The 18,199-nt window shown below is 41.8% G+C and overlaps 2 protein-coding genes across 3 annotated transcripts in view; both read right to left on the bottom strand.

Moving 5' to 3' along the window:
- Window positions 1-313: 313 nt before the first annotated feature.
- On the bottom strand, window positions 314-6,081 carry ASB12 (ankyrin repeat and SOCS box containing 12). The gene is made up of 4 exons (XM_015860624.2): window positions 5,776-6,081; window positions 2,868-5,411; window positions 870-1,705; window positions 314-539 (listed from the first exon to the last, which is right to left on the bottom strand). The coding sequence occupies exons 3-4, from the start codon at window positions 1,681-1,683 to the stop codon at window positions 406-408; spliced, it is 948 nt and encodes a 315-aa protein (XP_015716110.1). The 5' UTR covers window positions 1,684-1,705; window positions 2,868-5,411; window positions 5,776-6,081; the 3' UTR covers window positions 314-405.
- Window positions 6,082-6,401: 320 nt separating this feature from the next.
- Window positions 6,402-18,199, bottom strand: part of MTMR8 (myotubularin related protein 8) — a 20,200-nt gene continuing 8,402 nt past the window's right edge. The window contains exons 9-14 of one of the 2 annotated variants that reach the window (XM_015860622.2): window positions 17,448-17,573; window positions 16,153-16,202; window positions 14,517-14,717; window positions 13,973-14,101; window positions 13,034-13,160; window positions 6,402-11,122 (exon numbers count right to left, since the gene is read on the bottom strand). In XM_015860622.2, the coding sequence (XP_015716108.1) occupies window positions 10,841-11,122; window positions 13,034-13,160; window positions 13,973-14,101; window positions 14,517-14,717; window positions 16,153-16,202; window positions 17,448-17,573 (915 nt within the window). In that variant the 3' untranslated portion in view covers window positions 6,402-10,840. The remainder of the gene's footprint in view (window positions 11,123-13,033; window positions 13,161-13,972; window positions 14,102-14,516; window positions 14,718-16,152; window positions 16,203-17,447; window positions 17,574-18,199) is intronic. The other variant, XM_015860623.2, reaches the window with a different exon arrangement.

Below are 18,199 nucleotides of genomic sequence, written 5' to 3'. Positions count from 1 at the left end.
AAAAGGTCCGGTAATTAATAAAGATGTGCAGCTGGCACAAGGGCCACCAGCTGGTACTTGTTTGGTGTGATTACTGTGGAAAATTACGTTTTTCGCCCATTCAAATATTCAATTTTATTCCGGATGAGCAGAGCACCCATTATGACACTCATTATCTGCATGGGAGTGGTGTCCCCCATCTCCCCAGCCCCACAGACACAGCTCACCTGCTGTGGAAATCCACACTAACAATAATCTTTCCATACAGGTTTCAGAGACACTCTGGAAGCAAATAAAAAGCCCAAAAAAACCCTGTTTATACCACAAATTCACATCTGTTTTGTGCTGTGCAACAGCAGCGTCAGAGCTTTTAATTCAGGCACTGGGCATCTCTCTGGGGTAGGCGTCTTCCATGGTGTGTCCCTGCTAAGGCTGATGTTGGAGGTAGCTCACCAGCACTGGTGGAATGTCCAGCTCTCTGAGGGCGTGTGCACAGCCAGCCTGCTTCAGGATGTGCCTCAGCACCAGCCTAGACTGAGACATCAGGGATTTGGGATGAGCTGTGGAAAGAAAAGGAATGAAAAACATGACCGTCACTGCAGACCTTCAGGATGCGCAACCCTGCTTCTCCTCCAGCTTGCGTGGTGTCAAAGGGAGAACTGATGCACCTAAACCAAGTGTTCAGAGTAAAAGAATGATAATATTCAAGACTTTAACACCAGAGAGACTCATTCTCTCAACCAAAGCTGCAAAGAGGGTCAAAGCTTGCAAGAAAACCTTGCTTAGGCTGATCTCTCCCCTCTCTAAGGGGAAACAAAGATAAAGTGAAGGGTGATCTGAAGCAACTCGCCCCCAAATAAGCCCTGGGGCCACACACACACACAGGTTACCTCTTGCCTGCAACAGCAGATCTAGGCCCTCGCTACCAGGTGCTATCTTCTTGATGTTTGGCAAATACACATTGGCTCCGAAGTCAAGAAGCAGCTTGATGAACTCACGCCGGCAGCTGTGCCTCAGGCAGATCTCCAGCAGAGTCTTGGGCTCCTTGATGCGCGCGATCATCCTCTCATCCGTGCAGTTGTAGTTGGGATCGGCACCATAGAGCAGCAGCAACCTGAAGCATTCCAAGTGCCCATAGACAGCTGCGAGGTAAAGCGGACCGGAGCAAGCAGTGGAGTTGGCAGCCCACTCAGGCACCCTTGCTTGGACATTGGTCTCAGCACCGTGTTCCAGGAGCTGCTGCAGAATCTCAACGTTCCCATCCCTAGCTGCGGTCAGCAGCGGTGAGCAGTTGTTGTAGATGCTGCCAGAGGGACCGGCTCCTGCCTCCAGCAGTGCTTTCACACAGCCCAAGTGGCCATTGCTGACTGCTGTGAAAAGCGGGGTTTGTGCCTTCACATCCAGGCTGTCCACCTCTGCCCCATGAGACAGGAGGACCTTCAGGCTCCTGAGGTGGCCCTTAGAGGCAGCCAGGCGCAGTGGGGTGCTGGGAACGCCCCAGCCACTCCTGCTATTGATGACTCTCTTGTACCTGTCTTGGTGCAAGAGCTTGTCAAGAGTTTGGTAATCGTCCACGGACACCACTTGGTTCAGCTCCTCACTTTCTCCATGATCTTCATCTTCTCTGGGTTGGAGCATGGAGAAAATCTTATTGATGTCCATTAAGCTCATTTTTTTGGTCTGTCTTCTGAGCACCACTTTCATTGTAAGCAGTAAAACCTGCTGTCTATGGGACAACAACAAAGGTGAGAAGCAGATTTACCGGCTGGTAAATAAAACTGCCCATTTTCCCTCAGAAACCTCCCCATCCAGCTGTGCCCCATAAGTGCTGGAAGAAAGACCACGTGGAACAATAGAATTTATTCTGCTTCATATTGAGCAGCACTGCAAACAGTTTCACCTGCATTTCTGAATATCCTGATATCTATGGAATACTGAGATGATCCAGGAGGTGACAGCTTTACTGGATTTTGCTCAAGAGCACACACACAAACAAGCACTCAATTTTTTTTTTTACACCCAGTTGAGCTTTAAAGGGATTGAATTTCAAAGTAGAAGGACCGAGGATTTTCCATCAGCCATGCAAGGAAAATGGAGGGGGGCACCTGAGAGTGCTACACCCAAGCCAGGGCCAAAGCCTGGGGATTTGCAAGGCCTGGCCCTATGGCAGGGTGGCACCAGCACAGAAGGATGCAATGGAAACGCTGCCTGCCAAGGACAGGAGAATTTCTGGTAGCATCTCAGCCCTGCAGTAGCTGAGGTTTCCCACAGGAGAGGCTCCATCTCCCCCACCTTGATACAGCAGAGCTGCGCTGAGCAATTAGCCCTGTTCTGCAAATGCGCATCTGCTGGTAGCAAGGAAAAGCCACAGGAGATGTGTCCCACATCAGCCTTGGATAAAGAAGAGCTGTGAGCGCCGAGAGCTCCCCAGTGCCAAGTCACCTCAGCAGCTCTATTTTTGGGTTAAGTAGAGCAAGTTGGACGGCAGCTGATGAAAGCAAAGCTCTGTTGTACTTCCACCTGTTAAATCAAGCCAATCCATTTCTGTAGAAATAAGTAGAAATATACATTGCTGTTATTGGTTAGACACACTAATACCAAGCACTGGGACTTTGAATCACCCAATCAACGCCTCTAATAGTGTGTGGGGAGGGGGAGTTTGAAGACCTGGGGCATTAGGGTTATTAGTCCAGATCCAAAGGGACAAAACCAGAGCTGTCCTGAGCTAAAGGAAATCATTCATCACCTGTGGACCCAGAAAAGAGGCTACGGCTAGTGCTAAAAGAGACAAAAAGAACAGAGTTCATACTCACACTGTTAAAGTTCTGGCTATCAAATTACCTCCAATTACCCCAAGCTGCCCATGCACTGTTACACTATTGCCTTACCTCTGTGGGAGAAGTGATGCTCACACCCAAGACAATCAAAGCAGACGTGGTCCCATGGAGAATTCTTTCTTGGTTTAATTAAAAAAAAGGGGAGGGGGAAGAGAAAGAGAAGCTCTCACTCTATCAGGGATGGACATCCACTCTGTGGAGCTGGAAGGGCGCAGGCTGTCAAAGCTCACAGCTGAAATGCCACCACAGGGAGCAGGGCCAGGGAGCCTGGGCTAAATTTAGCCCCCACAGGCATTTATCTTCCCACTTCCATTCTTGGAAAGTTCCCACTGGGTAAATATAGAGAGGGGCAGCAAGGGGGGGAGATTCAGACAGGTGCAGGTTGCTTGACGAGGGGTATTCGCTCTAACAAGGCACAAACTTAATTTACTTCACTGTTTTCTTGCTGAAATTGCAGGGAACGACTCCGTTTTGAGTCCCTGCTGTGACCCAGGACAGCCCACTGTAGCACTGGCTTCCACAGAACACATTCTCCTCCTCACACCACACCTGAGTGTGTTTTCCACTTTCAGAGCAATAAGATGACCAAGCTCCCCTCCTCTCATCCACATCTGCAAAAACAAGTCACTCATTTGGTTCTATAAAATTATGCAGTATAAGTGCATAGAAATGCAGAAAACTCTGTGGGGGCAAACAAAACAAGGGGGAAGGGGCATGCAGGCTGTCTTATCAAAAGCTGTCAGCTGGTGAGTGTAATCTTATTTTATCCAGTTCCCCCTCAACCTTTTCCAAACTTCTCAGCAGCGGAGCAGGAGCGGTCTGATGGTTTGAAGCAGCACTATCAGCAGTACTAGATAAGAAAGAAACCAAAGTACCCAGCAGAGAAATCTCCACTACTGTAAGAACTAAAACCAGGGCACTCGGGAAAATATTTTCCATGTCCTCTCCAAGACACTCTGGTGAGTTTGGAGCTGCACTATGGAAAGTGTGAAAAGCAAGAAAATGTTTAATAATAATAAGCTTTAAACTTTCAGCTTACTTGTAGTTTCCCTCTCTCCAAATTCACTTAGTACATGCCGTTACTTCAAAAAGGTCCCTTCTCCTGAAGTCAAAACTGTGAATGAAATTGAGAAGAAATGCTGATAAATATCATGAGAAAGGCTGGGAGTTAAGAATTCATTAAACATCAAGAAGCTGCAATCACAACTAGGATTCTGCAGTCAGAAAAGCCAACCCTGACTCTAAAGCCATTCAACAAAACACAAATAGAGGCAAGTAGGTAAAAAGGCAGAGATTATAAAGGAGGGGGGAATAAAAGATACAGATAACAAAATCAATATACCTTGAGAAGTATGAAATGTGGGACATTGTAAGGGAATTTAGACATGAAAGGAAAACCCTTCAATGGAAGAAATTAACGATAAATTGCATATTCTTTGGTTGCTGCTGCTTTCAACCAAGAAATCTTAGAAACAAGACCAACTTCTTCAGCGAGGAGCAGTGATAAATAAACCTGGTGCTAACAAAGCAAAGAGCTCAAAGTACTTGCTGAATAAATCCACCATTCAACTGGACAAGAGCAAACTGAAATATTCATTATGCTCCCTTAACAGCTGAAGAGCCACGTTAAATAGAATCTTGCATGAATATTTCAACCAGTAGCTTCAGATAAGCACCGAACGGGAGCTTGTGGAGAGGTGACTGATAAGTCAGACCTGTTCCTGTTAAGCTTCCTAACACTTCAAACTCTGGGGAGGGCTGAGAAGTCAGGTCAGGAAGGACTCTCCTATCTGAAGACCAAGGGGGCTCCCCCCAGGCTGTGTCACCTGACACGTGCTCCAGGAAAAGACATTCCTTCGTCAGCTGTCCATTAATTAGGGAAGAATTAAAGGACAGGTGTACGTTTAACATCAATCAAAGAGGTTGTGTGGAAGATCAATCCCGTTCAACGAAGTTGCTCTCAGAAAGATTATAGTTATTAACATAGCTGAAAAAAGTTAATGAGCTTTCTGACTTAACACTGCAAAGCATTCAGATTTCAAATTTTAGCACTAAATCGTACCAAATAAATAACTTCACAGGGATTAGGGATTTACTAGCAGCCCTCGAGGTCTGAAACGAGCTTTTATTGTGCAGGGCACTGTAAACCACTGCAAAACAGAACACAGGAACCAATTCAAACTTGGGGTTTACTCCCGTGCCCATTAAAATACCTGCTTGCAGTTTCCTGCCACTTGCAGCCGTCTGCTCTGCAGGTCACTCCCTTAGAAGTGGCTCTGGTCACAGTCCCCAGCAGCAGTGAGATTCAGATTTTAGCCACGAGAGGGCACGAACACCTGCACACACCCTGCTCAGCATTTACAGTCTAAAGGATGCATTAACATACAAGATGTGTAGTTTGTAACTACATCGAGAGCTCAGATGAGATCAGTGAACCGAAGGAGGAGCAATGAAACTCGTTACCCTTCCTCCATGAGCTATAATCCTTTAAAGAACTGTTAATGTAGTTTGTCATCAGACGAGTTTGTCCTTTTACACACAGGCACGAAGCTTTAACACCAGCAGCTCCTGCCAGCACCGTTAACTGCAAGGCAGCTGAAATGGAGAGAAAAGAGCACAAAGTTAAATCGCTATCAAAGAAACACAGCACTACTGCTCCAATGCAGAACTGAAACGAATCAAACATGGAAGATCTTTGGTATGTATGAACCTGAATCTCACCAAGACAGCGTGCTAAATGCTTCTTCTATCTTAACAGCACATTTACCTTCACATGTAGCTCCAGTTAAAATTTCACTGACAGCCTTAGGAATATTTAACATTAGCCAAAAAAAAAAAACTTAAAAACTTCAAACACGTGAGGAATGAATACAAGCAACTGCCAGGCATATTTTTGGCGTTTATTCCCAGAAAACAAATATCCACTTCTAGGATGCACAGTGCAGTGGAAAGCACTCACCAGCTGGGTAACAGGTGTTGGTTTTGGGCCCATTCCTGGTGTTCAGGGGCTTACTGCCCTCTTCCTGACTGATGATGAAGAGCGGGCAGCTATTACTATGCAAGCCTGAGTGGTTTTGGTGCTAAACTCACCCAGTCCCTCCATCTCTGCTGCAGAAGAACACACAGAAGGTCAGCAAGTCACAGCCCCGTGTTCCCCCACTCCCTCTCCCACATCTCTGGCACAGTAAAAGTCTCCAAACATGTCCTTTACAATTAGCTACTAGAACAGCCCTCACTGCTCTGCCAGGTGGATTCAAACTGTTTAGTCCTACCCATGAGCGAGGGTCAGTCTTCCAGGAAAAGAACTCTGGGAAAAAAATATTAGTTTTTAATAGAAAAAGTGGTCTGAGATGGCGCAACAAAATGTACAGCAATATATTAAGATTCAATATCTCTTGATTAGCATCGTCATTAAAAAAGAAAAGACACCAAGCAGCGCTGAGCTTGGTGAGTTACAGCCCAACAGGCCCTCCTAAAACCAAGGGATGTCACCTGCTTCCTATTCTGATAAAATAAGGGAAACCACACTCAGACTGAGATAAACTACTTAAGAGCCTTGAGATGAATTTACATTTAAAGTTGTGAAGTTCTGAGTTGAATTTAATGAAGAAACAGACCAATCACCACCATTAAAAAGGCAAGGTATTGATATTTTTCTTTTTAAGAAATAAAAAGCAACTGTAATACAAATGTAACTCCAAATACATTTAGAGAAAGGACACAGTGCTCCTCTTAACACGGTACAATGTTTTGAAGCACTGCATTAACTAAAAACGCCTTTCATGTGCACAGCCATTGCAGCACATTCGAGAACATGGGATTTAATCATACACAGTTTCATACAACTGTCCCTCAACAATTACAGTCAGGACAAAAATAGCAACTCACAGAAACAGCAAAAACATGTAACATTTTCAGCTGAGCACTATAGACAAGCAAAGGCAAGTTCCTACAAAGATCACTTGGTGATGATGAGAAAAGTACATATTTAGATATTTATTTATTTACATATTTAGATCCAGTGCTACGAGTTACTCCAGTAGTATGCTGCTACATTAAATACAGAGGCATATACACATGGGTCAACATGATGAGAAGAAATAAGGTCAACCATTTGAACCTACCCTCCTTCTGCATTGCTTCTGTCGGCCGCGAGATGCTAAAAGGACACAGCGCCACATGATTAAACAATTATACTTAACAAATTACAGACTGCAACTGGCACCAACCTGGCTGCTTTTAGTGCTGAAGATACTTAACAAGAACATGCACTTCAACAGGACCTGCTGCACATTAATTAAAACAAAACTATTACATTCAGAACGGATCATTTCCTCCCGGCCTGGATTTCAGGCATGAGAAATGCTTCTATGTGCAAGAGGGACAGCATGTAAACAAGGAATTGCCCCAGCTTCTAATAACAGCTTGACTCACACACACAAAAAGGATTCCAGCTCTCAATACAAAGTGGTGCCAGCACTCCCTCTCACTAGGCCTTGAAGACTACATAGGGGAATTCAACCATGATAGCAGAGAATCTCAAAGCAAGAAGGACTCCAAAAATAAGGAAAAGTTTTGCATAAGCAGAAACCACCCACAGCAGAAAGGACCCCTCTGTCATCCCTGGCAGAGGAATCCAAACAGAAAGCAGCAAGTTCCACTGTTAACAGCTCCTAACAGGAAAGTACTCATTGACTTTACAACACACAGATAGATGCGCCACTAGGAATAAATAAGTTACAGTAACTTCTCACCTGTACAGTGCTCAAATAAGGAGGTTCCTATCTAACAGCTTTTAAATTTCCCTTTAACGCTTCCAGGGAACATACATAGAAGTCCCTCGCTACTGCCAGCAGGGCACTAGGACCTGAGAACACACTGCAGTGCTTTGAACAGCTGCTCATTTTTTGGTCTTAAAATCATATTCAAAACAACAAGAAAAACCCTCACAGCTAAGCTAATGAGTTTGCAAACAAATAACCTTATGGAATTCCAAGAAACCCTGGAATGTATTTCAGCTCCCTTAATTGACAGCACCAGCACTAATGATTTTTAGTTTTTGTAGACTTTGGCCAAGTTTATATATATATGAGTTATATATATATATAAACTCCAAAAGCTGAAAGACTGCAGCTCGTTACCCTCCTTTCAGCTGGGTTTTGCATTTCCAAGTACAGAGTCACACACTGATTGCTAACAGCTTATAAGCACTTTCAGTGCATGAAGTTTTCTTTTCAGGGTTGTAGGCTCATAAATATTGCCTTCCAGAAAGCTCTGTGGAGATGCTGATTTTAGGGATAAGCAAACACTATTACACCTGGGGGGAAAAAGATAATCTGCATTAATTCAAAAGACAAGGCAGTGTGTAAACATAGAAACCTTCTGCAAAATATCTCTATTTATGTAAAGATTAACATGGGATATATCTAAATTCCTCAGTAGTCAAAGTTTGTCTATAATGATCCCGTTTTCATTACGAAATGCATAGAACCTGTTGACATCTAAAATAACTGGTGCTAAGAACTGCCTACCTTGGTCTCATTTACCATTTAGTTACCTAATTCAGAAGCTATGCATACCATTCACTATCCTCCACTACTTAGAAGGAATAAATCTATTAGCTTGTTTGAACAAAGCTCCGAACTGCTAAGCACGCACGTGAAATGAGCTTTTAGACTATGAAGAGACAACAATTACTTTCCAGTAGAAGCCTATGGCAGAATTTCAAATCCTGTGCATTTAGAGAAGTGAGAGTCAGGCATGGGTGCTATCCCTCTGCCTGATGAATATGTGAGTATTGCAAACAAGGGCTGGCAGACCATCTAGCTTAATGCTGAGCATGATTAGATTAACGTTAATCGGATCTTTTTAATAGTAAAGAGACAAAAGAACAGATAACCTTGAGATTAAAAGTACTTGGAAATGAGCATCCTTCAAAACAAATACAGCTGCCTGCATCATACATAGTATAGTACATAGATGTGATGCTCAGAGTTTGTTGTGTGGGTACATTTGTTTAAGCGTATCTAGGTTCAGTACTTAACATACTTAGTTTGTACTCACACCTTAAAAACAAGTGCTTTTTAAAACAGACCTAAACGTTACTTGTTTGAACATTTAAAAACCTGTAACGTTAGAAAAAGTAGAAAAAAGTTTTTCCTTGCCACTGGTGAAACTAAAGAAACTTCCCTCTGCTATTACCCTTATTACCTGAGTCTTTGGGTATGCTTAATAAAGCACTTTCTTACCCAAAGGGATACACACAGAAGAGTTCTCTTCTCTTCCTGAAAGCATTTGAAAGCGTTCATGTTGAACTCTGGAACTACCCCAGTCACCTCACCGTATGTTGCATGCACACCAACAACGGCTACGACGATGCTGTAATGGAACAATTGAATGTTTCTACTCCTTATTTTAGATTGGGAGGGTTAATTTTAAACCAAATATTTTAAAGTTTTTTTCATAGAGATTCTGATTTAAACATTTACCTGATGGGAACATCTGATTTAAACAACATAGTCCAAAGGAGAGTGGAAAAAAAAAACAACATAATGAATTAAGCTGCACTAAGAGGAACCTTTGTGCAATATAAACACATCCATAGGCTAAACCTATCCAGAACATGTATTGTGGAATAGCTTTTCTGGGCCATCCATTACCTCAGGGAGATGAACCTTTGGAATTGAGTAAATGGAATGCATTTCTCCTTTAAACCATTGACTTCAACCAGCATCTCCACAGCAGATTAAAGGAACCAAGCACTGAAGTGAGGCCAAGATGGAGCCACAATAATGACTCAAGATGTTCATTTCTTGATCCAATAGCAGGTTACATCCCAATTAATAAATCCACGTTTTGTCACCAGCTCCACAAAATTACACAGTTCAATGCTATGAGAGAAACTTTTCTTTCCCTCAGGTCTTGTCATTGCAGATAGGTCACACCTAAGGTTTCACCTGATTTTAACATTCGCTATAATCACTCAGTGGGTGATCAGAAGTCATCATTTTATGTCTCATTTCTACAGGAGAATGAATACGCTTAATCTACAATTGTTGCCTTATTGAAGGATCTGGAAAGCACATCAAGCCCAACACAGAATGAGTTACTCTCCTGCTTCAGCTCATCCAACACCAATTAAGAGGAAGATTGCATATGAATTTGAGTATTTCTCTTATGTTGCCTTATTTCTAACCCTCCTGTCAAAAATCCACGTGCTATAGGCTCTGTGGCTTGCTACACTCTCACAGATAAGTAAATGAAGTCCAGAAAAGCTCATTCTTTCAAAGGTCAGCTTAGAAAGGAGCTGCTTAACTTGGGACCAGCACAGATCTGGGGGAATGTGGTAGCAGATAAAAAACAACTTTGTTTAAAAATACTGACTACAAAGACGGCCAAATACTACACTCTACACTAAATTAATACTACTGCATTGCACAGCTAGATATTAAAGTGGTCTCCATAGAAAGGCACAGTTTTTTGTTTAACAAATGTGCATAGGAAACAAAATAAATGTATCAGTTCTTCCATTAGGTGAGGGTCCATGCAGAGATTCATCCACAGCTAAGAGACTTTTCACTTTTAGATGAACATTAGGGCATTTACAACCCTGCACCACCACTGACTTAAATGCATTGTATCTCCTACTCCCCTCATGAATACTGCATCAACTCCTAAACCCCATGTTAATTGGCCATGATGCCTTCCAGCTTAAAACAGCAGTACTGCCGGATAATTCTAAGCCTTAAAACAAACATCAACCCTCCACTTAAAAATAAGGTTTATACTGTAACTCAGGATAGCCTCCTCAGCAGCTCTGTATGCATCTTCATCATTTTAGCCCCAAAATGATGCAAACCAAACCAAACATGGACTGCACTCGCTACAGCGAGAGCACAGCTCCCTGCAAACATACATAGTAACACTTAGCAGGAAGTGGTTAGGTGGACTCCACCTTGGCAGGGTCATAGGATCCTTTATGCCTCACAAGCACCTGCTTCATTGAACTCAATTCTCAAAGCTGGTCAATGGTGCTGAGGCTTTCCATCCTTCATTTCAGAGTTTAAAACATCGACGCTGTCATTAAGATGGAGGTCTCGGTGATTAGCCAGGTTCTCTTTGTTTTTCTGGTCCACATCTGACGTAACATTTATATCTCCAACTGAAATACCGTTGGTCAACACAGGAGGTGGTTCCCGTTCATAATCCTGGGGAGTGTTCAGCATTGGTGTTTTTGAAGCAGCGCATCCTACTTTAGATAAGAAGGAAGCTTCACTGGGTAACGGACCATCAAGGAAAGGAAGTTTCTACGAAAATAGAAATACATTATAAAAAAAATAATGAAAGCCAATATTCCCAGATGTCAGGGGTATAAAACAAACCTAACGGCCCCATGTCGATGCCTCTTTTTTTGTTCTCTAATTGGGAATTAAAGTAACACATGCAAGAATCTATCCTAGATCGTTTTGGGTTTTTACATATAAACATTTAATCAACTAAGCAGTAAAACTACAGGTTTAAGCCTTCACATTAAGCTAGCAAAGGACATTAACAGGTCTTCTCACTGACATTTTTAGATGACTATCCCACTACTGTACTTTTTAAGCACACAGAAAGAATATTGCAAGTAGAGTCTTAAACATTAAGATATACTTCTCTTTTCAGGCAACTGTTCATAGAAACTATGGAGGTGGGGGGGGAAAATCCATAGTGCTTCAAAATATTTTTGCTCCCCTTCCCCTCACCTTCCCTCTTACTCTGCCAAGACAGCTATAGTTATCTTCATATAAAGACAGACCTCTAGGGAATCTGATCAATGCCAACCAAGCTTCTATGCAGTGAGTTGCTGCTTACTTCATTTTGTGGTTTAAAGGAGAGAAGTTGGTTACTCTGGACACAATTTGTGCCCTCCAACACCACCACCACAGAAGTGGTAAATGCACAAGCTTTCCTGCATTAACAGCACGCTTCAGCTCAAAGACTGTTACTTCCAGAAAACAATTTAGCATACATGACCCAGTTAAATTTCAGCCATTACATGAAAGCCAACTTTCATTTCAATTCCACTGTTCTAATAACTGGCTGAAACCAGTTTTTCCAGTGCCATGTAAATCAGAAGACAAAGGAAAACTGGGAGGATAAGCTGTTCATAGTTTTCATGGGTGGTGGTGGGGAAATAAGAGTCCTTTCTTTTTCTCCCTAGCAACTCCCTGAAGTTTGCTACAAATCAACCCAGATTTACTTTAATATCCATTTTGTCAAGATCATTTGATTAGAAAATCAAAGAACTACTTGAGAGTAGCCCTACTGAGAAGGACTTAAGTCTTCCATCAACCAGGGCCCTTAACAGGAGCCAGCAAAGTGCACTTCTGGCCTGGAAGGTCAATGGCATCCTGAGTTCCATCAGAAGAGGGGTGGCAGTCGGCAAGAGAGGTGACTGTCCCCTTCTACTCTGCTCTGTGAGCCCCAGCTGGAGTACTGCATCCTGGTCTGGGGCCCTCAACACAGGAAAGACATGAAGCTTCAGGAGAGGGTTCAGAGAGCCACAAAGATGATCCAAGGGCTGGAACACTTCCATGAAGACAGGCTGAAGGAACTGGGCTTGTTTGCCCTGGAAAAGAAAAGGCTGAGGAGAGACCTCATAGCAGCCTTCCAGTATTTAAAGGGTGCTTATAGACACGAGGGAAATCAACTTTTTAAGTGGGTAGATAGTGACAGGACAAAGGGGAAAGGTTTTAAACTAAAGGAAGGAAGACTTAGATTTGATATCAGTGGAAGTTTTTTACTGTGAGAGCAGTAAAATGCTTCAACAGTCTGCCCAGAGAGGCTGTGGAAGCCCCATCCCTAGAGGTGTTTAAAGTCAGGCTGGATGGGGCCCTGGGCAGCCTGATCTACTGCTTGACCTAGTAGCTAGCAACATTGTCTGCAGTACTGGGGTTGTAACCTGACAATCCTTGAGGTCCTTTTCAAGCCAAGACATTCTATGATTCCATGAATTATAACACCATAGAGCCTGCACCATCACTTGACCGAACAACTTTGACTCAGAACCTTCATCTGCTAAAGAAGCTATTTATTACAGTAACATAATTTAACTACTCATTTTATCCCGCTCTGCACAGAATGTTGAAGCTATTTGTTTTAGAGACAATGTTGAATCCCAATTGCATCTGCCAAAACCATCACATGACAAAGTACTACTGACACTCAGGACTCACATTTTCCAATTCAGATGCACTGTCCTCTAGTTTTATCTTTTGGTTCATGCAGCTCAGAAGATGATCCAATACACACTGTTTGGGATGCATTCCTTTGTCAAAGCGATTGTACATCCCACACCAAAACCTTAAGAATATGGCAAGAAAGGAGAATTAGGCAGGAAATTTTACACTCCTGGTCATAAAAAAGAAACAGAACTTTCAAGGGGTTAAGTACTTCATCCCTGTGATACAAATGAGATGGCAGTAGGCATTTAAATAAGACAAAAATACACTTTGTTCTGCAGTACTCACTCAAGGGCTGGGCAGTTCACCTTCAAGTCCTCAGTTTGTTCTACTTCCCTATTTCAATGAAAACCCCCCATCTTCCACACATGCATCCCTCTCTCAGCAGGGAACAGAAGTGAGCAAGAAACAAAGCAAAATCACCCACTCCAGGGGACCCAGGGAGGCAAATACACAATGCAACAAGAAACCCCCTCTTGTGAAAGCCATCCTCACTACAAAAGTCTGGGTGTGATTGGACACTGAAATTAATGTTCAAAAGACCTTCTTAATATATGTTAAAAAGGAGGAAAACAGAAACTTTAACAACTCTTTACCCTCTCAAGTAGACTTATCAGAGCAACAAGTCAGAAGTGGGAATGGGTGCACAGGTTAATCTACAGATCTAAAATTAATCCTCTTTCTGTTCCTCATCCCTTTTATTAATACAAAAAAACTACCTTTCTGTACCTGCATTTATTCAGAAGAATTGACTATATACTATACTTTGTATATATTTACTATACTATATACTGCCATTTTATGAATGTGGAATGGATTGGAAAGAAACAAGCCACTCTAACCAGTGAAAAAGCATTTTAGTAAACTTGAATTAAACCTCTGTTACAATGAAACAAGTGCCCCCATTCCTCCCTTCTTGAATAAGCAACTTACTGAAAACTAAAAGGTAGCGTGTTGGGTTGAAGCTCTTTGTAAGCTGTAAATCCTCTGTACAAAGGATTTCTCAATTCCTGCTTCTTCTGTAAGAGGAAAGGCCACAGAGAATGGGTCTTCTCAAAGATTCTGTCAATCAGAAGGAAGATTTTTCGTTTTAGTTATTAGATCATATTAAGTAAACTAATAACATTGACTGTTCTGAGTAGAATTAGAATGAGGGACGTTAAGAACTACTTTTACATAGTAACTGATCAATGTCTTAAATGCAAAATACATCACTGAGGAGCACATATAATCATTTTAAATGGATAATACCCAGTCCTAAAGCTGTATCTGCAAGTAATTATTATATTCCAGAATAAAACACCTGACCAAAGCAGAGATAATTCATCTACAATTCCTTCTCATACTGAAGAAGTTATCTGCGGAGACATTACCCTTTACAGAGTCACAATTACAATAAAAACAAGCACACAACGTGCCCTTTTCCTGACATTTGAAGTGACTTTTAGTCCACTGGCTTCATTAAATGCTAACTCACTTCAGATCTTCACGCTCCTTATGGCAGGTGCCAAGGAAGTTTCCAAACTGGCAGGAATAGACGTGATCGTGGATTTCCAGAAGGAAATGCTCATTAAACTCAAATGCACAAGGGAACTGTTGCATGAGCTGCCAGACACACTCAATGAACTGAGTGAAGACAGGGGATACTTCTTTTGGGTCACCATCCAAATGGCCACACCTAGACAAACGCAAACAAAACAGGGTTAAATCCTGTGTCACCCACAAAAACAAAAAGCCATCTTAACCACTAAACAACTGAGAAATACTCTAGTAGTGAACAACAAGAAAATACCATGCCCAGCCAAAAACAACACAACCGCCCATTAAGGTGTGCCCCTCCTCATGGGATTAAGCTCTTAAAACTAAGCCTTTGCACACACAAGAGGGTTCTGATCAACAGCAAAATTTCACAGTGCTTCTAGACCTCATGTTTTGTGCACAGGGATTAATAAAATCCCAGCAACTCTCCAGTCCTTTCATCAACACAGAATCCAAAGACTGGGGAGGCCATAGCAGCAGAGGAAAAGACTGATATCAAAGGACTGATATCAAAAGGTAGTGTCACTGAGCAGCCTGCCCACCTTGCTTTAGTGCTAATCCACGTACTAATAGGATACCACAGACACACACCCTAGGTTGCACAGCACCCTCTGGACCACAGAAACACAGTGGTCAACTGAACCTCAGCTCACCAAGGCAATAACTATACTCCAAAACCTCTCAGTATGAGGCCAGCATTCTCATAAATTATTATAAACTATCAGAGAAGAAAAATGCAACCATAAAGAATATAAATATCTACAGTATTTTTAGAAGATAACCAACTCCCTATTGTACTATATTGCCTGTTCTTAACAGGAAAAACTTGAGGATATAATCTGGAAATCCAGGGAAATAAACAAGGCTCACATAGCTGTTTACCTTGAAACAGCTTCTAAAGAAGTATTAAGGGGCACACATTACTCATATTCCCGTATAAAGGAAACAATTTGTCATACTACTAAATGGGTAATTCTGTTTCACCTTGAAAACAAAGTCTCCATTCTTAGCAATTTAGTATCACTGAACAGACGGTTCCCAGCATTCATTTGGATCCTCTCAATTTCTAGAGGCATAGGGCACAATAAGCATCCCAAGGCAATACTCCTCCTAGAAGGCAGCTAACAATTACAGCTATGTAATTCCCTAATCTGCCTAGAGAATGCAAATCATAATTGAATTTAGCATTACAACGGGATGAAGTTTCTGTACCAAATATGGGGGAAGTCCCAAAAAAATCCATCAGCTGCAATTTTCTTCCAGAAGATGATGGCAGAAGAGCATGCCTTGCTCTTCTCATGTAATATGGATGCTATTTTACAGGCAGGAAAACATTCAAAATTCAAACAGCTTATTCAAAACCTTATATTTCAAAGTAATGAAAAAAAGACTACGCTCAAAATAGCGCTGGTAAAACAACCCCATTCTATACTGGCTGCAGTTCACCAACTCCAGTGGTATCAGAGTCTTTTCACTAATATTTTTAGAGGGAGCACAAAAGCCTGAGAACACTGATTAAGTTTCACCATCTAGCCTTCACCCCAGCCACTAAACCCAGCATAGTAAGCTCTTACCTGTGTGAAAACTTATGGCCCATTGCAATCCACTCCTTTTCAATAAGAACCTTCATTTTCAAAACAGAGGTTGGGGAAAAAAAAGAAGTATTACTTATTTAGAAAAAGCAAGATGAAGCTTTTGATAGTAATTCCTTACAGCTCAAAACCAAGGTTACCTGCTGACAGTACTACTTCAAGCATATCCACAGAAGTCAATGAAAAAACTAAGAGCAATTTACACATTAGTTATCCACTACTACATAATCTATTCACTGCTAGTAATCCATTATTGTGTGTCCTGCTACATCATACAAACATCAATTCCTGATATCATCAACTAGGGACTTCAAGAAAAGGAAGGCAGAAAATCACAAGAGATTTCTTTCAAAATTAAGTTATACAGATTTTTTCCAAACTTTTTGCTTTCCTGACAGTTCTGTTGCATTCATCCAGGAATAACCGCTGCCTCAGCATCTGCGCATACAAGCTACTTTGTCAGAGGACAAGTATTTGCCCCTTTCAGTTACAGCTCCTGATCCCAATCACAGTAGTGTTAATCACACAGAAATGTGCATTGCACTACTGAAGCCCAAATATGTGTCACACTGGTATAATTTTAACTGTTAAAAGGCTGCAGTGTAATCCAGAAGCAAAAAATCGTAATTAAAAAACAGCACGTAATGAAAGAAGCAGATCCAGCAGATCCAGCAAGGGAGGCAAACTGCATTGTTCTGATCTCAGGGTTTCTTTTAAGGATCTCTGAGAAAGAGCAGCAACCTGTCTTTTGGGTATATTAACAAAATGAGACAACTGGAAAGATCACAGATCTGTCTGTATTTATGTAGAGATGGCTTCATATAAGAAAAGCCTTACTGCAGAAGCAAAAGGCCAAATTCTTGTGTAATGGCTTTAAAACAGATCTTATGCGTTTCCCTGTGTACTTCAGACTTCAGAATCCTAGAAGAGATCCTCACCGTAACACTCTTAAATGACAAACTTCTCCACCACTTTCTCTGTGGATTGCTGCCAGAATCCCATCCTTTGCTCACTCCTATCTTGCTGAAATGTCTCATTAAAGGATCTCGTGGACTTTCAAGGAAACAAAGATTTGGGAATTGTAAATCAACTACCACTGTTTTGTGCCTGCAGTGTTCAGAGCAATTAATGCTCGTTGAAAGAATCAAAGCTGTTTTTATATAGGTCATCTACTGTTTGTTCCAGGAAACGGCCTGAAACATTTAATTAAGCCTTGTTTACATTTCAAATCCAAAGAGTATTTTTTATTTTTGAAATTCCAACATCTGTGTTCTTACCATGAAGCCTTTAAAAGTCCTATAAAACGGATCTAAGAGGAGGCTAGCCAGGGAGCAGACCTGTGCTGTGCGGTCCCACCCATCAGAGCAGTGGACCAACACACTGGCCTTTTCATCTTTCACAGCCTGTGAAGGAGAGCAGACAGAACAGTTTAGCAGCCTTCTAGTTTGGTTACTGTAATCAAATGCTTTCCCTTCATCTGCATTTACCAGATTGTTCTCAAACCCAAGAGAAAGATTTGTCATTTCTAATCTGAACCATAGAAAAAAACACCATTTCCAGGCATAAAGCCGTCAGCTCCAACTAGAATAAAATGCTGTAGCATGCCTTGTCAGCAACAGAGATTGTCAAGAAACAAAGATCCTCTGATGTACAAACACTTCGTCTTTTGAAATGCCACCAATTTTCAGTTCTTTCCTCTGAGGGAGGATTTGGTAGATGAGTAAAAACAAAATAGAAGAGGCTCAATCGAGCTTCCTCTCATATGGATCACCTTCTTTCCATTGCTGGCAGGAAATAGCTTTTCATCTACTACATTGAAATGTTTTAAGAGAAAAGACAACTCCAAAAAAATCCATAGAAATGAGGACTGAATTGAAAAATACAGATCTGTGATTCCTGCATCTCAGCAGACAGCAGGATAGTTCAGACAATCCCTCAGTTCAATGATTAGTGAGTGTGATGCATTAAGAGCATAAGGTGACAAACTGTTTGCACTACTGAACGTGCTATAGGGTACAGAGGCATTTAC

The sequence above is a fragment of the Coturnix japonica genome, chromosome 4 (assembly GCF_001577835.2).
Source record: "Coturnix japonica isolate 7356 chromosome 4, Coturnix japonica 2.1, whole genome shotgun sequence".
Classification (NCBI taxonomy): domain Eukaryota; kingdom Metazoa; phylum Chordata; class Aves; order Galliformes; family Phasianidae; genus Coturnix; species Coturnix japonica.
Note: the sequence above shows the minus strand (reverse complement) of the source record. Positions and strands in the feature narration are given on the sequence as shown.

Coding starts and splice junctions, on each gene's coding strand:
- ASB12 (XM_015860624.2), bottom strand. CDS start 1,683: ATGAAAGTGGTGCTCAGAAGACAGACCAAAAAAATGAGCTTAATGGAC. Junction 540..869: donor TCTGCTGTTGCAGGCAAGAG/GTAACCTGTGTG, acceptor TTCTTTCCACAG/CTCATCCCAAATCCCTGATG.